This window comes from Pleurodeles waltl, chromosome 11 (genome assembly GCF_031143425.1).
Source record: "Pleurodeles waltl isolate 20211129_DDA chromosome 11, aPleWal1.hap1.20221129, whole genome shotgun sequence".
Lineage (NCBI taxonomy): Eukaryota > Metazoa > Chordata > Amphibia > Caudata > Salamandridae > Pleurodeles > Pleurodeles waltl.
In genome coordinates this window covers 82508494-82531956 of record NC_090450.1, presented here as the reverse complement: position 1 = coordinate 82531956, position 23463 = coordinate 82508494, and the positions used below count along the sequence as shown (strand labels likewise).

General features: G+C 43.7%; 1 protein-coding gene across 1 annotated transcript in view; it reads left to right on the top strand.

Annotated features, from left to right (window-relative positions):
- Positions 1-5744: 5744 nt before the first annotated feature.
- Positions 5745-23463, top strand: part of LOC138265426 (fetuin-B-like) — a 39741-nt gene continuing 22022 nt past the window's right edge. The window contains exons 1-5 of the mRNA XM_069213124.1: positions 5745-6051; positions 12027-12134; positions 15714-15801; positions 16102-16265; positions 19201-19308. Of these exons, the coding sequence (XP_069069225.1) occupies positions 5833-6051; positions 12027-12134; positions 15714-15801; positions 16102-16265; positions 19201-19308 (687 nt within the window). The 5' untranslated portion in view covers positions 5745-5832. The remainder of the gene's footprint in view (positions 6052-12026; positions 12135-15713; positions 15802-16101; positions 16266-19200; positions 19309-23463) is intronic.

The following is a 23463-nucleotide window of genomic DNA, read 5'->3' as shown; positions in this document are numbered from 1 at the left end:
CTCCTTTGTGGTACTGTGGTCGAGCTTTAATGCATATCGGAGGGCAGTGGTAAGCATTAAAGTCAAACACTCATACAGCAAGTGAGACACACACTCAATGAAGAACTATGACAGCAATTGATAAAAATAACATGTGCTTTTATATAAACTTTGATACCAAGATTGCTGAAATGAGCTGGGTACTTTTTGAGTTATGAAGCATAAGAGTTTGCAAAGGTTGACAGTGCATTTTTCAGATGCTGTAAAGATATCCTATAGAGGAAGAACAAGCACTGCATACAGGTATTGTACAGCGACTTATGGGACGAATCTCCTAGACTTAGGATAAGTATGGTATAGGGTCCAAGGCCACACAGTAGGTCTCTTCATGCGACACTGGGGCAGCTGGGTGCAGGGGTGCAATTCAGAGTTGGGTGCCCCGTGTAAGTCTATGGGGATTGGTTCAGTTACAAAGTTGCTGAAGGAGTGGACTGGAAGATCAGTCCAGAGGAACCCACGGGGGCTCAACCCTTGAGGACCTTGGGCATGTGGGGACACTGTTGGTCCACTTCTCCTCAGGATGTGGGACGCAGGTGCAGTGGTGTCTTGTAGCATTGGGTCTGGTGGTGCAGTTCCTCACGGTTGCAGGGGTTCCCACAGAAAAGGTTTGCAGGTGTGGACTGGGGGTCAGTCCGACCAAGCCAACAAGTGGGCACAGGTCTCATGATGCTGAGAGACATGGAGACACCCTCGGTCCTCTTCTCTTCGGTTCGGGGTGGATGGGTGCAGAGGTGTCCTGAGGTGTCGGGTCTTTGTCTTCAGGTCACTCGCAGGTGCTGGGGGGTTTACAGAAACAGGCTTCAGATGTCGTTGTGAAGTCCACATTGGACAAACTCAAGCTGGGCTTTGTCTCTGGGGGGCCTGGGGACCACGCTGACACCGTTGCCCCAATTCAGCTCAGGCTAGGTGGCTCGGGTGCAGTGGTGATGTGCAGTGTTGTGTTTTTGGTGATTCTCACAGTTCTTTCTTGGGTGCCTGAAGATGCAGGGAAGCAGCTCCTCTGTCCCAAGGGAGTTATTCTTGGAGATTTGTGAAGTACTGGCAGCTATCCCAGTTTCTTGAAGGCTGCAGTGGCAGGACAGTTCAGTTGCTTCACGAGGGTCGTGTGCAGCAGGCAGGCCAGCAGGGTTGCCGCCAAGTAAGTCGTGCACCTCTGTTTTGGGGTTCAGCAGGCTTCTTGCCCACTCCTTCTTTTTGTCCAATGACGATCTGAGTATCTGGTATCAGGGGGTCCCCAAAATACTAAGTTTAGGGGGCATTAAGAGAAGTGAAGGGCAGTAGCCAATGGGCTACCTACCCCTGGGGTCACTACACCCTCTAGATGACCACTTTCTTTGGGGAGTGAGCATCACCCTGTTCCAGAATTCCTAATCCCAACACACACAAGATGGCAGAATTTCCAAGGTTGTGTGCACTTCAGGCTGGTCATCCTTGAGGTGTGTCTAGCTGGGAGATACGTCTCATCTCCTGCATAGGTAATTTTCCCGCCTGTCCAGGTGCCAGATGGGCCCTGGGGCAGGGGAATTGACATCTCCCTGTGAGCAAGGTCAGATCTACATACCAAAGGTGGGGGATTCTTTGAAGCTCTTGCCTTGGATTGCAGGTCATTTTGTGAGGAGGTGTGTGCAACACCCTTTCCAAAGCAGGTTTTGTTTCTGACCTCCAGAGAGCAAAAGCTCTCTACCTTGGTGAGTCGGATTCCCATCTGTTGGTGGCAGGCTGGTTAGATCTAGTCTGTGAGCTCACCAGCAGTTAGTAGGTTTTCAGGGGCACCTTTAAGGTGCCCTCTGGGTGCATGTATTAATAAATCCATCACTGGGTCAGTGAGGGTTCATTAATACGAGATGTCTGATACCAAACAGCCCTATTTTCAGTGAAGCCATCATGTAGCTGGGGAACTCGTACTGACCACTGTCCAGCACATATGCCTAAAATGGCTTCCCTGTGCACTTCCTATGTCTAAGAATCAACAAAGACATACCAGGGGCAGATCTGCAATTGTAGGTATGACAGCACATGTAATATAATGCAGCCTGCCTTAGGACTGTAGGACCTGCTGTAGGGGTGACTTCCAAATATTAAACGCAATGTTTAGGGCACATGGTACACAGGCTGTGTGTCATGTTGAGTTTTCACTTTTAGGTAGTACCTTGCCACGCAGCCTGCTATGGCAGTCTGCTTGTGTTTGGTGCTCAGTCCCTCAGAGTGGTACAAGTTGTGCTGCAGCTCTTAGGGACCCTCTGCAGAACCTAGGTCCTAGGTACTAACTGTTTTACTTACCATGGACTTACAAGAGTGCTACAGGGCCTGGTCACTTGGGGATCAAGTGAACAGGTGTCTTGTTTTGGGGAAGGAACACTGGCACTGGGGACCTGGTTAGCAGGAACCCAGTGAACTTCAGTCAAAGTTGCATCAAAAAACAGGCAAAAAGTGTGTGGGGTACTGCAACCGGAACCCAGCTTCCTACCCTGTATTGTCACCATAGCCGGCTTGGAGCCAGGGCTGGTGAGGGAGGGAAGTCTTGCACTTCAAACCACTATCTAGAGATTTCTCCCACCTTTCAGAACCAGGGCACCAGGGTATAAAAGGTGGGCTTCAGACACCACCATTTCAGTACACTTCTAGACCTGTGGATACTCTACCAGGAAGAAGGACTGCTCTGCTGTTGAAGGACTGCCACTCTGCTGGACTGCACTCTGCTGGACTCCTGCTTTGCAGTCCTGACCTGCTGCACTCTTGCCTGGGTGAGAAAGACTGGACCTGCTTCTCCTGAACTCAGAACCCAGAGTGACTCCAAGGGCTAGTTGGCTAGCCTCCTGATCTGAAGTCACTGGGAGATGACAGACTTCCAACAACCCTGCTTCCTCACCTGGACTATGCCATCTGTGAGTCTACCCTTCCAAGTGGGCCCACCCCATTCCTAAGATGCTTTCCTGTGGAACTGACACATACTCTCTGCTGACGACTCCATCCCAAGCAGAACCAACGCATCTCCTTTGCAGAGCGGTGCACCCCAAAGCAGAACAAACGCATTGCGACTACTGTGTGAATTGGAGTGGTTGCAAAAGGCACGCATCGCTGCCATATCCCACATGTTGGGTTTGATGCCTCGCCTTCAGAACTGCTGCTGCACAACGTTTTTCAAGAACAGATCCTTGCATCTGTCATTGTCGATGGCAACTTTGACGGAGATGTTGACCCGCCACATCAAAGCTTCACCGGTCTTCAGAATTGACGTATCACCTCAATTGTGCATTGCATCCCAGACACTGGCCTTTGCATCACAAGCCCCGTCAATGGGATCCTCGACATCAATACAACAGATTCTCGAACCGCAGACTTGCTGCATATCAGGACCAAAGCATCGCCTCAGCTGCGTGACTCATCTTCGACATGGATACATGAAATGCTCCACAACCCGGATTTAAGTTAGTTTAATCAGCGACCGAACTGAGTCCCTTCAGCTGGCTCATACTCCATCGTGATCGGCCTGAACTTGTGACTTTGTCCCGGTCTGCAACAACCAGAAATCTCCCAATAGCACTTTGTGCCTTTTGGTGCTATTTTTACTAAAACTTTAAAATTCTATATCTCCGGGTCTATTGATTGAATTTCTGTCATTTTGGCTTTGTTTTATTTATTAAAACCAACCCTCATTGTTTAACCTTTGTCGTGGGCTCCTTTTGTTGTGTGTTTTCACTGCATTACTGTTTCAAGTGTGCCACAAATACTTACACTTTGCCTCACTGCTCTGTTCCAAGTTACCCGGGGTTTGGGCACAGATTAATTTTGGGGTTTGCTTGTGTTTTATACTGATAAGGATTGTGGTTGGTCCTTGACTAGGGCTTACACCCCAGTCAACCAACAAACCAATATCTTACAATTAAGCGCAGGTTTACCTAGTGACTTTTGTGGTACTCCCTGACAAGGATTGTGGCTGTTCTTTGAAGTGGGTTCTTATTTACTACAACAGATTTTCCTTCTTACAAAACCACTTCAAACTTTTCACCTTTCGCCCTCTTGAAAACTTGGGCGTGCAGTGATACAAATGATACTTTCACATCATGCCATCTCCTGTTGTAGGAAGCCAGATAATCAAGTTGAACAACTTAGAAAGTAATTACATACTTCCTGCTATGGACTGCCCAAATAAGGAAACTAAGTAGATTAATGCCAGACTCCATGTAAAAATATTGCTACAATAACTAATGAATAATATTGAAGACATAAGCATTATCACAGAAAGAGTAGAAAGGTAGTGGCAGGGGAGATGATGCATGTGAAGAGCGGTGACAGTGTTTGATCAGATAATAAGAGTCACATAATCAAAGGCACATTGGAGATTTACTCAAAGTGTAAGATATTGTGTATGTTTCATGTATGTCTTTGCTGATTTATACACAGAATTAAAGGACATTTTGTTGGAGGCACTGCTGGTCCAGTGAAGTAATTTACTAATGAGGAGCACAGGAGCAAACCCCATGCTTCTGTTTTGGGAACCATCAAAACTACTGTAGGATTTGCTACTTTGTCACTGTAGAGAAGATTACCCTTTGCTAAGCCTGCCTGGGTCGATCTATAGACACTGATCAATTGTTCCCTCAGCAGTTCCTACTGCTGATGTGAGACATTTGGAGCTAGGATTTCATATCTATTAACACAACTAACACTGAGTATATGGCTTTCAATCCTTACAAACTGTTCAGGCAGGAAACAGGTTTAGGCCAAATCCCTCTTATAATTTGTCTATTTAGGAGCCTGCTTAAGTGTTAATAAGAGGCGGTGGGAGTAAATCAATAATTGCATCCCTTCCGATTCTTGATTCATAGATCTGATGCAGTAAAGAGATATACGATAAGGTCCCCCTTACTTCTCTCTCACAATAAAGAAGCATGGTTCAATTCTTAGTCTTTGTTTATCTACATTGGGCGCCAGCCTCTCTACTTTGTTTCAGTTTAGAAACGTTCAGATCCTTCTGTGTGCTCCCAATGTTTGAGAGTTTCTGGTAACATCTTGGCCACTCCTCTAGAAGATCAAAATGAACGTTAACCTTAGGTATTTCCCCAATGAGGTCAACACTGAATGTTCAGGGCTCCTCCAGAATGTGCATTTCTAGCCACATGTATTCCTTCAGCGCATGTCCAACACTGGTTGGCCAATGATCAGGACATTTGTACCAAGACACCCTTAAAAGGGAAGGCTCGGGGGCAATGCCCCTACTCAAATCCCATAATAAAAGTCTCCCGCCCCGTCCACTCATGGCTGGACAGGCAATATGAGACACTGGGAAAACCCAAAAGTTACTTTTAAGAGAGGAGGGAGAGACGTATCACCAGCAATCCAGCCAGGCAAACAGCCCTGAGGGAAAGAATAACATTTTATTTTAGACTTCTTATAATTTTTCCCCAAAGGCTCATGGAGACGGTCTGCCTCACTTGCCACACTCTCTCTGCGCATTATGGGCTACCAAAAACCACTAAAGTCCTGAGTTTGGAGACTCGGGCAGAGAAGGTATCATGATGTTCCAAAACAAATATATTGAAGGGACTCTGATAACGGATGACCCTTTGCAAAGGAAAGGCCGATTACACAATCTAATTGGCTTTAGCTAAGTACCACCCATAAATCATTTACTCCAAATAATGCTGATTCAGCCCACGGATAACGGACACGATTGATGAAGAGGGCTATATAAATCATGCTAGTATGAGTTACAACTGGACTTTTATTATGTGCTTGTAATTAAAGTTCGTCTAAACCCAATCGCAGCTCAGAAGGGGGAGGAGCGTGAACATGAAGCAGCTGACTGCAGTCCTGTGTCTCGCGCTGCTGTCCCTTGTCAATGCCTACCTCATCGTGGTCCCCGAAAACCGCCCCCCTGTGGTGATATCCCAAGACTGCAACGCCACCGAGCGTCAAGCGGCCTTGGCCCTTGATGAGATAAACAAAGACCGAGATGATGGCTTCATCCTCAGCCTGTACCGCGTGGTCGACGCCCACCTCCAGTCAGATGTAAGTGGTTCCCGTTGCACGCATTGTACCTCGGAAAGCTTAATGACCAGTGCTTAATTTGTGCTTGCTGGTTCCGGTTCATCCTCAGCCTGTACCGCGTGGTCGACGCCCACCTCCAGTCAGATGTAAGTGGTTCCCGTTGCACGCATTGTACCTCGGAAAGCTTAATGACCAGTGCTTAATTTGTGCTTGCTGGTTCCGGTGCTGAGCACCGGCACATATTTTTGAGGGCCGGGACTTATTCTTCTGCCTCAAGCATTTGATGTGAGCAAAAGGCACATTTGGGAACGGCGGAGGAAGAGAAAATGGAAAAAGCGTCACAAAGTGAGAAAGCAGAAAGCTGCCAGAGTCAGCTGAAGGGGTAGGGAGTGGCTGTAAATGGATTAAAGAGGCCCGAGATGGTTTCAGGATTACGCTGCCCCAAGGAGGGCTTTGGACACCAGCACGTTTTTATTTACAAATTAAGCACTGTTAATGACACAGAGTGCTCTTTTACTATTATTTATTGTTGATATATTTAGAAAAGGAGGTAGCAATGTATGCAAAAAACTAAGAAAAATCGGTTTGTCACGTTACCATCCATTTATACTTCATAATTTCTTATTGTGGGAATATATTTCTTGAACTGCTGCTGATAAGAGACTGCAGCCACACTCCCCAGTGTACCCTTGTTATCACACTCAGTATGTTGAGAGGCTGACAACTCGCCTTTAGATTCATTTCATCTGCCATCTTTATGAGAGAGAGCTCTGCTACCTAGACCTTGCGTATTACCGGGCTCTTGTTAAACTCCGTCCCTCTCAGTTTATTTTCTTGGGCGATTGCAACGTTTCCTGTTTCAAAATGTCCTACATTTCATCATTCACCTGTGAGGAAACTGGCCGATTCACAAAAAATGCTGACAAACTCTAAATCGTGCGTTTATGGCAGCGATCTGCATTGCATTGCGGACATTCAGCGCTTTAATAACTGGCAGGAGCTATCTGTTGAAGACACTATTCTTGTTTCCCAGATGTATGCCTGTCAACCCCAACCACGCAACACCGGATTATCAATAGCGCAGCCTTAGTCAGTGAAATGTGCAAAACGCCTTTATTTTGTGTCCTAGTTTTATCACTTAACATTTTCCATGTGGATAAGCCCCTTGTCCTACATTGCCACAAACATTTCCATTATTTGAGGGCACTTGTCCCACTGCACCAGGGGCGGCTCCTCCGTTTGGGCGCCAGCAGCTGCCAAACTTCTACACTACAACTATAATAAACTATGTTTATTACTGTTGCAGTGTAGGAGGGGCACGGCCACGGGCCATGACGAGCACATAGGGGGAGCGCTCAGTGCGCATGTATGTTTGGCCGGCCATCTCAGGCCGGCCAAACATACATGCGCACTAACCTCTGTCGAACCCGGCCACGCAGTGCCTGGCTGGACACTCCGACCAATCCGAACCCTGCTGTCATGCAGGCAGCAGCATGACAGCAGCATTCAGATTGGCCGCAGGAGCCTGTGCATGCGGCAAAGGCAAGAGGAGCACGAGGTGGCACCGGCGGCAGCGGGGCTTTCAGGTAAGTTTTTTTTTACATTTATTAACTCTTCTTCACCACCCCTCCCCCCGCGCGCTGCCCTGCCCCCACCACGCGCCTCGAGCCGCTACTGCACTACACCTTCCATTTTAGGGGCTGATTTACAAATGTACTTCATATGGGTAGGCATTATAACCATTTGTGAATGTTACTAATTTCGGGATCGTCCCATGGCAAAACTATTCGAACATCAATAATCCTAATCCCAGGAGTCACTTGCAGCAACAGATTTTCTCTTGATGCCGCATAAAACACAAATTGTGATCTATTGGTAAATATGATGTTGTATTACAAATGTTAGTCAATAATTTAGCTGGGTGTGCATGAAAATTGCTTTTGTGTAAGCACACAAAATTACTCAAACATTACACGAAATGCAAAATTGACACGTGACATTATATTTTAGCATGAAATGCGCCCTCAAGTCCATTTTGGATGCCATGATGTATTTCCCGTTTAGGAAAGCACAAAAAAACCACAAGTGCTGCAAAGAAAAGCAGCTCACTTTCTAGTTATTCGTCTTGTTCCTTTTTCTCCTGCACTGCAATTTTGTTGCAAATATGGCTTTTTTGTGTCTTGTGGCAAACATGTATAATTTCAGGAATTTCAAGTAGCAAGAGTAAATCAAAATTCACAAAATTACATGAGCCTAGGCCAGCATAATGGAAATTTCAGTGGGGCCCAGAAACCACACCTGAATCTCTTAATGTTTTCCCATTGTCCACTTAAAGCATCGATGAGTTTAATTAGCACAAACTTCTTCGCACAACAGGATGTTCATGCAATCAACTTCTGCCACAATGTGCAAAGCTTCCAAAACATTCACTGATATGCAGCACAGATTACCCCTTTTGAGCACTCCAATTGTACTAATCCAGGTAACATTTTTGACATATCCTACTTCTAAAGATACTTAAACCATAACCCTTTGCTTCTAGACTCACAACTGTATTTACAAATCTACCCAGTCACAGAGTTGTAATGTGTGCTTTCTTTGGATGAAGTAACTACAATGTCAGGATTGTCATGAAAATATAATAGATATTTTACATTGATATTACTTATTTAACCGATTTGAGGCCTGTATTGAATTTTTTGGATGCACCTACCAAGGTTTTTGAGAGAGATTTCTGGTACAATTGTAACTTTTAAGGCATATTAACCAAAATACATAAATACATAATATTGTCAAGATATTTGGCGGATCTATAAAAATTTAAGATTCATCTTCATATAACATATTCAGAAATAAATGCTAGCGGAATTTAAATCTCGCACCCTTTTCTACTAGTTCAGAGATCAGTATGCTAAAGTTCCATGAAATCTTGACGTTCAAGCAGCAGCGCAGACATCTAGCTCTTTGCACAAGCATCAGCATAACCTGTAGGTCTGAATTTAGTGTGCTAATGCATGCAAACACAGAAATGTAAAACGGTTGTTTGCAGGCATCATCACACGATAGATGGACCTATTGAACTTGCTAATGCTTGTTTAATTAAAGTTTTGTATGTGCCTTAATGGCAAAGAAGCTTAATAAGTAGTTTCATCATGCCTTCTTAATGTTATTGGTATCTGGCAGCAGATGAAATTTTGTAATGAAAGTTGTCAATGTCTACTTTGTTCACGGCATGTCTCTTACACTCCTGTATCTTTTAAGTAGTTTCCTGTGCCCCCTGGTTTCAGAGAATAGAACATACCAAGAGTAACAAATAGAAAGCATGAACAAAAATTAAAAATAAGGCACAATTGAAGTTTACTCTTGGCTTAGGCTGATATGTCTGAAGGGAAATCATGGCTGGGGACTGGTAAAAGGTTACAGTGGCATCCACTTGCCTATATGTCATTGATCGTAGGCTAATGTCCAATCTACTACAAAATTCCCACTCTGTCCCTACCTCAGCATGGTTTTGGTGTTTGACAACTGCTGGCTCTTACTTTTGCCACGGGTGGAACAGGGGTGCTGCAGGCATTCACACTTGTTGCTGAAATTGTCATTAATGTCTTGAGGAGCAAGGCAACCATTGATTTCACCAAGCCCAAACTTCTGCCCCCGCAATAATAGACCCTCCTGTCCAGCAAGATTTACATTGACTGCCTGAGGAAGCATGGAGCATGGAATATGTTGCTAGGCATACAAAGCCAGTGTATGAAAACACTTCCCTACCTGGTAAAATATGTTGGCAGAGCCAGGAGGCCCGAAAGGCCTATGGAGTATGGGCTGTCTCCTGCTCAAATATGCAGATTTCGACACAAGCAGTCCTATGAGATACTCCTTCTCAGGAATGTCCACGACTCTTCGAAACTCTCTGTGGATGCACTAGAGAACATTACCTACCTTCGTCTCCTTCAGAAAAGCCCAGAACTCGTGTCTGTTCTGCTAGCAGTTCATCAAGACATCTTTAGTTTCACTGTAATGAATGCCTCCTCAATATAAGTAGTAGTCAATTCTTTTTTGAAACTATGTTTCTGGTTTCTCTCTCTACTTTACTAATTCTTTGAGTGTTGCAAATTTTCTTGTGACATGTTCTTTGCCATTTACTGCTATATGCAAAACTCACTGACACATTTTGGTGCAGACTGGCCTATCTGCAACTGTTAAATAACTAACTTACTAAATGGACACAGAAAGCAACTTGAAGGAGGAAGAGACAACTAGCAGATGTGTGTTGCCAAGCACTTCTACCTGGTACAGAAAGGCAACTTCAAAGTTTTCTAAATGGAGGTTTAAGGTATTCACGAGACACACAGAAAAATAAAAGGTTATCCTCTGGCAATTGTAGTAAATCCAGACCATATATACAATAAAACTAATGTTAATGTTTTGATTGTGAGCTCGTCCCTCCCCAAAATGGCTGCCATACCTAAACCTGTGTTGCACTCTCAACATAAACAAATGTATTATTTCAGAGATTCTATTAGCCAAACCTTTACAAAATATTTAGCAGTCACAGGCGTGGCCATCCATGAAAAGGATGTGAGGACAGTAGATGTGTGTATATGTTTTTTGAGCATTAAAATTAGTTGTAAAAACATAACAAGAAGGTGTCCTTCAGAAGCTTTTGTGCATCCCAGACATTAAAACAACTGTAGGGAGACCCCGAACCTTCGTTTGATTAGAAAAAGATCTAGGCCCTGCTCACGGGAGTTGGGATGAAGAGAAAGCACAAGGGGGGAGGGGAGGGCACTTTTTCCTGTGCTCCCCACTGAAAGAAAGCCCCCGCCCACCTTGTTACATACATGAAGGGTGGAGTGGCTGGTGCAATGTGGCAGGAGTCCGCTGCCTCTGAATGGCAAGAGGAGCAAGGCAAAACTGTAGACTTAATTAGGTGAAAGCTGGGGGAAAGGACAATGGAGGCAAGATTTGGGGGGGTCAAGGAGGAGGGCCTCGTTCAAGGGCAGGCAGGCTTGGCAAGAATATTGTGGATTTTGGAGCCACGACCACAAGGGCTCATTGCATGGTTAAAGGTTGCTTGCAGTTTCAGAAATGTCATGGAGAGTGAGAGCGGTGGGAGATACATAAGGGATGGTTTAGACCAGTGGTTCCCAACCTTTTGACTTCTGTGGACCCCCACTTTATCAGTACTGGAACCCAGGGACCCCCACTGAATCATTATTGGAATCTGCCCCCCCCCCCCTGAGTTAATACTGAAAGCTGGGGACCTAATCTGTTAATATTATTACATTTTTTAAGCCACTGCGGACCCCCTGAGGAGGCTTCACGCCCCCCAGGGGTCCCCGGACCACAGGTTGGGAACCACTGGTTTAGACTTTTATGTCAGTACAGTTGGCAAGATCGTTTGAGAGGCTCTACTGAATGGCTAGGAACTCTAATTGCCTTAAATATAGCACTCTATGCCTTTTGCACCCAAAGCAAGCGGCATAGAGTGACCTTTTCTTCCCATTGTTCCCTGAAAGAGCATCTCCAGTATCTTGCACAAGCTAGTGGGGTGACCACGTTAGCTGCCGAAATATAAACAAAACAGCTAATCCCGCTTTGTTATTATATAAATGTGTTATGTGGCAGCAGCGTAAGGATTTAAGGGTGCGTGCCCAGGTCACAGAGCCCCCCCCATACCCCTCCCTTTTGACCAACCTGCTGTACTATAGTGAATGCTTATACATATATGACATTTTAACTTTTCATCTATATGTCAGATTTTTAAGATTCCAGTCGTTCTGTAGCGTAGTGCAAACCGGGATAGCGAACGTTGCACATCAGATACTGCTACACTTGCCACACATTGCAATGGATACATGTATAAGTGAGTGTTTTCGTGAAAAGTGCTCTATGTGGTTGGAAGTGTAGTTTTTTAGTAAATATTAAACATTTGATCAGGTATTTCATCAGCTTGAACACTCACTGTGTGAATTACATTTGTATCCCTTTTCTAGGGTGTTCGGGATGTCTATTTCCTAACAATTGATGTCCTGGAAACAGATTGCCATGTCCTAAGTGGAAAGCCCTTTAAAGATTGTCACATCAGGCCCATTCATCGAACGGCAAGTACTGTTGCAGCAGACAGATTTATGCTCAGAATGTACACATCACCTAAAGTGTGTTTGAAATATGCATTTTGTGGAGAGGTTTAAATTATGAAACTGCTTTTATGTATCCTCCATATAGAAGGCAGACATGACACTATAAAAAAACAGACACACAAGTACCTATCCTAGCTCCAACAACAACCATCACCATCTGATCAGCATATTCGAGAATGCCGTCTTGCAAACATAGTACATTCTGCTGGGAGTTACCGCCTTCCACATGACGGTGTACGTCATCAGCCACTTACATCAGTGCTCGCTGCCATCATGACCATTGTACCAGAGCACACTTTGTCATGTACTCAACTCCTAACTTTTTGCAAGTCATTTGCCTACCTCAGTATATATCCACAACGCCTACATTGCAAAGGCTAGAAAAGAAAATGCAAAGATGATTGATTCTCTCCCAAAACACTAGGAGGCTATTCACAAAGTAATTTTGGTGTTTATAAAGTCGCACTCTTTTAGTATTTTTTTTCGTACACTTACATTCCTTTGTGAATTGGTCACAAAACATGTAAAATGGGAATAGGATGGAAATAAAACAGGACTGTTCCATAAAAATATGTATACTATTAGGGCAAATGGAAATAACTATGACTTCCATACACTTTCTACTATTAGGAGTAGGGTGTTGGGGCCCAGTCACAAAAGTCCCACCGTCACCTTTTTGTAAAAGAGAACTCCTGTAGTACTGCATTCCATACATGCTTTTGGGAATTTGTATTTTTGGATGCCAGAATCTAGTTATTATTAGTTTTCATCATCTCTAGTTATAGAGGTCACCAACCATGATAGACTTTGCATTCCATCTTGCCACATCACTGCATATTCCACCATCCTTAACACAAAAACACACACACATGCACACACACATACACACAAACACACAAAACACACACGCACACACACAAACACGAAACACACTCATACTATTGATCAACACACAATGTGCACAATCAGGGCTATTCACAAAGGTGACTTACACTTTTGAGTAACTTCACTACTTTTGGGCATTCTCCATTTCCAGGTGTAATGTTATTCAAAAGTATAGACTTGCGTGACTTACATTTCTCCACCTCTTGTAATAGCGGTTGGAGCCAAATTTGCGAGTGTAAGTCCTTCTTGTTCTCCTTTCAAAAGTGTAAGTTACTACAGCCAAAAATGAGCAGTAATAAGGCCAGCACCATACATATCCAACCACTGCTACTATAACACCCTCCAAGGATCTCCCTATGTTAAAATATATTTTGTTAAATAAAAATGTAAATTAATTATATATATTGATTTTAAATGTAGAACGTGTTGGTTGGTGATTCTGTTACCACAAAAATAACATCACACATTCATTTCTCAACTAGATGTATACCAATATTTGCTTAAAATATTGCACGACATGACAACAGTTGATTTATGTAGTGCATGCATCAAGAAACAAAGGACATGCTATTATTCAACTAAAACCTTGTGCTTGATATTATATTACTCTTGATATGATTATTCAACCAAAGAATTAGAAGTACTAAGTGAGAAATCTATAGGCATTATTGTGCGAGAATTACCCGTCACCAAATCTATGGTTTCCACATTGTAGGGTCCCTTTCATGGGTGAAGAACAATTACCCACACTACATTTACTGTATAACTTACAAAAGCTGTTCATAGTTCCTAGGGTTGCTGATGATTACTCAGCAGCCCATTGAGAATGTACAGTCTGGGATGTATTGCTTCCTTGTTGCCCCCAAGTATCCCTTCTCTCTCCCCCACTACCAGGGAAACTCAGAAGCAGCCGGATTTTGCATATGTCCCCGACTTCCTTCAGGTCCCAGTGGCAGCTGGAAATGATCCTGCTCTAATGTCTCTTCAGTGAAAGCAGGAGAGAAGGGAGAGACTGCAGAAGGAAGGAAGTATTTTGAATTTTTATCAGCTCAGGTCAGGGTGCTTGGAGTGCTGACACAAATTACATTTAGAGCCCACATTCTAAACCCTTTGAATAGCTGGAGAAGTGCAACCCACTTTTCTAATGGTTGGCAGTATGCAGAAATGTAAGAAAGTCCTCATTTTTGCCCTGGTCACCCCAAACCGTTTGGACAGAGACTGGTGGTTACTGATTCTTGGCTGTGCCCCGTGTACTGCTTACCAGTCCCAGGGCCAGTGCTCTATGTAAAGTGGATATGCAAATTAGGCTAATTATAATTGGCAGTATCAACCTACCTATAAGTCCCTAGTATATGGCAGGGCATGTAGATTTAGGGACCCCAACATAGGTAGTGCACCCATAGGCGCATTGCTGAGGTGCCCAGTGTCATTTTAAAGGCAGGCCTGCCATGCTGGCTTCTTTTAAACTAAAGTTATATGCAAATTCGACTTTGGAATAAAAAGTAATTCCAAAGTTTTAAACTACCTTATTTTACTTACTACCTTATTTTTACATATAAATCACCTCTAAGGTGTGCCTTATGTTCCACCTAGGGAACTTATAAAAATAGTTTTATAAGCCGTGGTGAGGTAAAATAGCCAAGTGCATGGGCCGTGCAGGGGCCCCAGGGGCCCCCAACAACCCCCATTCCACCAGTCTTTCCATGGCAGTGTTAACCACCATGGAAATGCTGGTGGATGGGGACTCGTAATCCCCAGGGCAGCGCTGCCCTGGCGGATTACAACCGCCGGGACCGCCAGATGCAGGCTGGCGGCAGCCTGGTGGTGTTGCGTTTGGTCCGTGGTGGCTCTACCACGGTCATAATGGGGCAGTCGGACCGCCCTGTCTGCGGCGGTCCAACCGCCATCACCAGGCTGGCGGTCATAAGACCGCCAGCCTCATGATGAGGCCCTAATCCTCTGAAAAATAATATCTCTGGTTCCCCTTATCTGATTCTATTCATTTTGATGTCAAAGTAAGGATAAAAATAGTTCCTATTTTTATAAATTGGTTTTAGATTTTTAAGCTGTTTCCTGTGTTTTATTTAATTACTGTTTTGCGATACTTGAATGCTTTACACGCATTGTCTCCTAAATTAAGGCTCATTGCTCGTGGCCAAGCTGCCAAGGGTTGAGCTGGGGTTAATTTATTGAGACCTAACTGAGCATAGTGGGGAGTAGTGGCCTATTGCTAAGTGTAGGTACTTACCTGCCCTTACCAATAATCCACTTTCCAACAAGAAACATAAATATGTTTTTAATGGGAACTGTGCCAAAAGGCAGCAAATTGTTTGCCAAACATGTATGTGGTACACCCTGTTCCCCGTGCAGGATTGGTGGGAACATTTAATTGCAAAAGATTTAAGCTAGTTGAGATGTGCTGCTCAAGACTTGGGACCTACCCAAAAAATATTACTGTTGGTAAATTACTGGAGAAATTCTGTCAGATACATGGTCCAACAACTTCATTTCTATGAGCTTGAAGACTCACATTAATGAATACTTTGATGACTTAATGTGGCATACCACCAAAACATATGGGACCATGGCAGCTAGAGAGTCACATTAGAATTGCACTTGTCTCTGGTTATAACCATTCCATATCTTTTCCTCCAGGTGTTTGGTCGGTGCAAAGCAGTCTATTATACAAGTTTACTTTGGAGAAAAGCCCGACTGTTCAGTTACAGCTGTGTCCTCAGTTCAGGTACAGTGTTGTTTCTTATTTCAGGATACCATGTAAATCTATGTAATAGAACATGTATGTCATTATTATGCATTCAATAATATGGTGTACCATATACTTCCATGGGTTATTTTGAGCTTAAGCGTGTGAACTGCAATCTAACAAAAATGACAAAATTGAATTTGAACTTATATTATTGTAGCATGATCCAGATATGTAAAAGGCATGTAATGTAGATAGCAGCCTGGGCAGCAGGGCATAAAATATTATGCAAAATTGTAGTCTATAAATAGATTTCATTATTGTTTTTTTCTTTCACAGTTCCCCGGGAGTTAATTTCCCGCATGTGCCCAGACTGTCCAGTTTTCACCAGAGATACAGATAGTTATAAGACAAAAGCTGAATCAATGGTTACAACATACAACAACGAAAGTAACAACACCAACTACTTCAAAATTGATTACATAGAAAGGGCAGCTATGCAGGTAATCATAACAAATCTCCTGGCGAGACTCGACAAGCACTTAGAAGGATACTCTAGGAATGGAGGCCACCATGTAATGCTTGTGGTTTTGGAACTTTAGCTCGACCAATTCCCCTGTTCTCTCTTTTCATAGACTTCAAAAGTACTTTATTTTCTGTCATATTTTCTGTTTCTTTTGAGTCTTTCTTATGTGGATTTGCCTGGATGGGACCCTTGCTGGCTATGTGTACGGGCACATATTTCACTTCAGTGATGAGGGAAAAGCTCATCAGAGATTGCTTGGTGTCTAGTCAGAGGGGGTGGTGGCCTAGTGGCTTTGATGCAATTGTTCTGCTTCATGTGGGGTTCAACCAGTGCTTAATTTGTAAATAAAAATGTGTTGGTGCCCAAAGCCCTCCTCTTAAACAGGCGGCTGCTGCAATTAAATGTTCGAACACGGAATACTGAGGCAGCGTAATCCTGAAGCCATCTCGGGCCTCTTCAATCCATTTAAAGACACTGCCTGCCTCTTCAGCTCACTCTGGCATCTTTCTGCTTTCTCCCATTGTGACCCTTTTTCATTTCCCATATGCGTCTTTTGCTTGCAGTAAATGCTTGAGGCAGAAAAATAAGTGCTAGCCCTCAAAAATAAGTGCCGGTGCTCTGCACCGTAAACAACAAGCACAAATTAAGTATTGGGTTCAACTAATTTGATTGGTCAGTCTTGCTTGGTAATCACACAACATAATTAGGAAATGGTCGAATACGATGCATCTACGCTCCCAGCAGTGAAGAAACTTCAAATGAATGATTTAAAAAAACTTTAAATGCAGCCTACATTTTACATATGTGTATTGAGGTTCAAATTTAAAGATCTGTATTTACATTAGGGCGGAACAACCAACACATATCAGTAAAATCAGCAATTTAAATAATCTGCACCCCATTTCTTTCATAGCAGATGTTACAGGGCAAACCATAACTCAGTGAGTTGAGTTTTATTGTGGGTATCCATGTGCCTCACAAAGATCATACATTAGAATCCTAGCAAGACCAAACAATCTTTTTAATCTTCCACAGTAGATATATGGTATACAATTTAATTGAGTAAAAGTACATTTTTCATTTGTAGTGGTTGTCTGTGGAAAAATGAGGGTGTTAAGAGTCATATAAAATAGTCAACCATTTCTCTTTTAAGTCATTAATACAGTTTTAAAGTTTGAGTGCATATGATTTCTATCCAAATAGTAAAAATATTAGTTTAATGCAGTGGTTCTTAACCTTTTTGAATCCGGATTCTCCGAGTGAATCATTATTGGAATTTGGGGCACCCAACTGGGTCATTATTGGAATCTGGGGACTGTGTCCTAAGCAGTTTTGATGATTTTTACCCCTGATTAATACACTAAAATACGGAAACAATCATTCATCAAATACACAAATCATTAAATATTTTGCTTGATTCATAAATTCCTCAGACCACAGGTTAAGAGTCACTGGTTCAATACATACCTTATACGTCTTAATCTAGCAATCAAAAACAACTCTTACAATAGTACCTTTGCTCAGTAGGCAGTAAAAGCTTGCAGGACAATTCTGCATCCTGAACAAATTGTTTGAAGTTTTAACCTAACTTCAAATCAAGAACCACAGAGCCCTTGCTCCAATTATTGCCTGGCTTCAATGTGTAGGTAAGCTCACTTGGAGACTTTAAGTCAAGAAAACCTAAAAAAGCAGTAATCGGACCAAAACATTCCATATAGTGCAGAGTTATTAACACATCACCTTCAGTGTTACAACCACTGAATTATTTTCAAAGAAACTCACCTCCAATTATTTCAGTTCAATGTTTTTCAGAGCCCTTTTGTTTCTGTGGGTGGGATAGAAATCCTTTGAGTCCCTTTGATTGTTGTGCCCTCATTTATGCTTTCAGAATCAAAAATGAAATTGGATGGGTTACATTTGATATCTCATCAAACAAATGCCGCCCATATTTTTCCATAGAAGTCAGGTACTCCATAATTTTTTAATCAAGGTGTGCAGATTTTCACCAAATTTAAATTACTTCCAAAACTTTTGACATGGGAATTTACAATTTTCTTTCCTCAAAATGTTAAGTGAATGTCTATCTGCCATATGTGCAGTGGTCCTAAATTTAACATTAGAACAAGAATTCAGTTTTCAGAGCATACCATTCACACATAAAAAGTTGGAAGTGTTCTCTGAGGTCTTTGCTGCGAATACCATGATAGATACCTCTTTCTAAATTATTTGTTAACTTCATTTACACTTACTAAATATGTTGCGTGGTATACATAGGTTTCTCTAGATGGTTTTTAACCAATTGATTGAGTACAATTTTTAGGTTCTGGACTCTGATTCAATCGATTACATTTTTATTAAGAGGCTTTTACTAAAGCTGTTACTTAAAGGACCAATCAAACCTATAATATATTTTTAGATTTGCTTCCTTATTGTTTGAAGAAGTGGAGTAATAATGAAGTACCAAGTTTGCAGGCAAGTTGCATTAGCTGTCTGTATTTTGGGGTTCATGTCAATAATGGTAGACAAGTGGCCTTATTTTTTAAATTCACCAAACCCCAGGCACAAATATACCAGTTGCCTAGACAGTTAGCAATCATGTTCAGAGTCCTCAGTTTGGGTAGCTAGAGGACTGTGAAGTTGATCATGGGCAATTTAAGTAGATATCATCATGGAAATAAAAAATATCCCTTTGCTATAGAAGCTGTAGTGTCAGTAGTTGTTTCACTAACCAATCAATTTTTTTCCACATAGGTAGCATCAGTGAATATATCATATTTTGGGGGGGATTCTTTGCTTAAAGAAGTATGCATCATCTGAAAGTGCAATGTATTTATACTTTTGTAAATGAGGACACTTGCAGCATTTTGGTTATTATTTGCTTACCACTGAAACATGCATTGCTTTGCTTTCAGTGGGTTTTTAAAGCGGCATACTTTGTAGAATTCACTATCCAGGAGACCAACTGCTCAAGGTTAGAAACAGATGTTTCCCACTGTCAGTTCCTGGACGATGAGCATGCTGTAAGTACATGATTTATATTACCTTACTACTACTTTTTTCTGTTACCTTTTAAGGATATATGGTGGACCTTCAGGAAGGTTTCATAAAATGGAGTGATCCTTTTTCGAACCTTTCACTTCTATATCTTTTTTGAGATACTCGTGAGGTAGCAAAATATAGCTGCAAAATATAGCTGTCCTGTCACAAATCAGCTGTTAAAAATTAAAGGAGTGAATGCTAGCATGATACCCATAACTAGTCAACACGTTAACCCATCTACTACCACCCCACCCCACCCCACTAATGTGAAGACGGGGTGTACACCAAAACTTCACAAGTGCAGGGCATGCTGTAGTATCCATATATAGTGCTGACTACAACAAGTCAAAAGGGTTGTCTGTGGAGCTCCATTATAACTGGTTGGTGCTACTAGTTAACATGATCTGGTACAGCTGGACCTGATGAACCTTCATTGGGTTTTAACTTGCACAAAAGTATTCAGATAAAAAGTATCATGTTAAGCTATGATAATGCTCTATCTAACACAATGGGGTGGTGGCAAGCTAGAAGAGAGGGGGATAATTGCTCAGCCTGTTCACCAACTGGCATTAATATTAACAGGACAGCAAGACCTAGGGCCCATGTAACAAAGGAGTGAGCTTTTTGAGCTTAAGCTTGCAACCTCATCGGCAGTCGATACAGCTTTTGTTTGCTTGTGTTGCATAGACTATCATCAATCTATACGAGCAGGATTACATCAAGACTCGTGTCTTCTCTATGAGCTGTGATTGGTTATAGCTAAATACGAAGCTTTGCAAATACTGCTTCATAGTCACAGTTTGATCCAATCTTGATGCAAGCCATTACAATGGAATTTGTCCGTAGAAAAAACTAAATTATTTTAATGTCTAAATGAGGGAGACCAAGTAGACTGACAGACAATTGCATTTATAGAACTCACACTACTGTTGGCAGTGTCTTGTGGGTCTCTTGGAGTATTGTCTGCCATTTATCCACCCAGTCCCTCATAGACCCCACTCAGAAGAGTAATTTACGTTTTCTAGTGGATAATAATGTGACCATACTCCTCAGACCAGAGCAGTTGCTAGAAGGTGTTGCTTTAAAATTACTCAAAACAATCATGTCCTTACAATCACTGAATCATAGGACTGTTTTAGCTACTGATGCAACAAGTGTAAGCATTTACATTTATAATCTCTCATATCATGTTTTTTTAGCCTCCTTCATCCACAAACATGCACACAGTGCCACATACTGTCACTCCCAAAGTCTGCGATCTTATAAAAAGAACACATATCCACTGCCAGATTGTAAATTGTAATTGTAATTGTAATCGTATTTATATAGCGCTTACTACCCCTGACGAGGCGTCGAAGCGCTTTTCGATGAGTAGCACGCTACTCCGGTGCCCAACAAGAATTAGTGATGGATTAGTATAATTTAATAAGGAGTACAGTTTTAGTATTATTATGAGTTAATTTGAGTTGCGGATATGAGAGTTTGTTAGTTAGATTGACTGGAGTAATGGAGGGGTCGAGGAGGAAAGAAATCCAGAAGTGTTAATTGGGAGTTTATCCTTCATTTGCTCAATCCAAAGGCTTGAGATGAATAAAAGGGGGGCGGAGGGGAAAGAGGATGTGGAAGGGTTAGGGAGAGCATAGTAGCAGGGTGAGATGAATGCAGGAGAATTTAGTAGGGTTGTGTGGGAGGTCACAGAGGTAGAGTGAGGTTTGGTGAGTTAGATGTGGGGGTGGAGGGATGAGCTTAGGCAGAGATATTTAGGAGATGGAAGTGGTCGAAGGGATTTGGGATGAGTCCGAGTGAGAATGGAGGATAGTTTGATAGAGACATGACATAAGAGCGATGAGTAGATAAGTGTGATAAAAAGAGAGCAGAAATTCATAGAAACATGCCAGGCACAGAGACAACATATACACATATATATATATATTTATACACACACACACACATGACTATACACACACATCTGCATATACAATACATAATTAGAAACATGGGTAAAAAATACTTAGTTGTCCATCCATCATCCTGGTAAAAAGGCGGGAACTCCCCCACCTACCTCGAGGGTGGACGGGGCGTGGCCCAGCGGGCGGAGCCCACAGGTGCTCCACAAAGGGAGAAACCCTCCACTCTGTGTCTCCAGCAGAGGAAGACAGAAACCGCGCGTCCCAGTCAGACACAGACCACGCTCCAGCACATCATCAGCTCACCTCCAGGAAGGATTCCAGATCCCCTCCGCCATGGGATCTCTGAGCGCACAGCCCCGCCCCGCCCCATCCCTGCTAAGCCCAAGAGCCAGGGTGGGCCGTCCTTTCCAGAAGGTGAGCTTCAATCCACATTGTACACTAGGGTACGTGATGGGCCACGGGGGCAAAACGTCTTCAGCAACCTTGTGTGCCCCCGGCAATGTCATTGCCACTAGTGCGTCCCCGCGGAGATGTCCTCGCGCCCCTGCGCATCAACAACGCACCACGCGAGTCGGCGGCAAACGCAGTGGGGTCGCCTTGGAAAGCTGTCCATCATTCTGGCAAGAGGCGGGAATTCCCCTACCTACTTCGAGGGTTGACGGGGCGTGGCTCAGCGGGCGGAGCTTACAGGTGCTTCATAAAGGGAGAACCTTCTACTCTGTGTCTCCAGGAGAGGAAGATAGAAACCGCGCGTCACAGTCAGATACAGACCACGCTCCAGTACATCATCAGTTCACCTCCAGGAAGGATTCTGGATCTTCCTCTGCTATGGGATCTCTGAGCGCACAGCCTTGCTTTATCTTTGCCAAGCCCGAGAGTTAGGGTGGCTTGTCCTTTCCAGAAGCTGAGCTTCGACTGCGGCACCTGCTATGTTTATATTGGTAAGTGCTTCCTTTGAGGTTTAGTTTCTGTAAAATGAGCATCGTGGCCTACACAACCGGAGCACTTTCCACGAGCATGTCAGCAAGCGTTACCTAGCATGTTCTACATACCCCGTCCACACTGTACACCAGGGGTACGCGATGGGCCACGGGGCAAAACGTCCCCAGCAACCCCGTGTGCCCCCGGCAATGTTACCGTCACCAGTGCGTCCACGCGGAGGCGTCCCCGCGCCTCCGCGCATCAACAACACACCACCGGAATCGGCGGCAAACGCAGCGGGGTCGCCCCGGAAAGCCGTCCATCATCCTGGCAAGAGGCGGGAATTCCCCTACCTACTTCGAGGGTGGACGGGGGCGTGGCTCAGCGGGCGGAGCTTACAGGTGCTTCATAAAGGGAGGAACCTTCTACTCTGTGTCTCCAGGAGAGGAAGATAGAACCCGCGCGTCACAGTCAGACACAGACCACGCTCCAGCACACCATCAGTTCACCTCCAGGAAGGACTCCAGATCTTCTTCTGCTATGGGATCTCTGAGCGCACAGCCGTGCTTCATCCTTGCCAAGCCCAAGAGCCAGGGTGGCTTGTCCTTTCCAGAGGCTGAGCTTCGACTGCGGCACCTGCTACGTTTATATTGGTAAGTGCTTCCTGTTGAGGTTTAGTTTCTGTAAATGAGCATCGTGGCCTACACAACCGGAGTATTTTCTACGAGTATGTCAGTAAGCGTTACCTAGCATGTTTTACACACCCTGTTTATATTGTACACTAGGGGTACGTGATGGGCCACGGGGTAAACGTCTCCAGCAACCTTGTGTGCCTTTGGCAATGTTATTGTTACTAGTGCGTCTTTGTGGAGATGTCCTCGTGCTTCTGTGCATCAACAACGCACCACCGGAAACGGCGGTAAACGCAGTGGGGTCGTTTTGGAAAGCTGTCCATCATCCTGGTAAGAGGCGGGAATTCCTTTACCTACTTCGAGGGTGGACGGGCGTGGCTCAGCGGGCGGAGCTTACAGGTGCTTCATAAAGGGAGAACCTTCTACTCTGTGCCTCCAGTAGAGGAAGATAGAACCCGCGCATCACAGTCAGATACAGATTACGCTCTAGTACATCATCAGTTCACCTCCAGGAAGGATTCTACATCTTTTTCTGCTATGGGATCTCTGGGAGCACAGCCTTGCTTTATCTTTGCCAAGCCCGAGAGTTAGGGTGGCTTGTCCTTTCCAGAAGCTGAGCTTCAACTGGGGCACCTGCTACGTTTATATTGGTAAGTGTTTCCTGTTGAGGTTT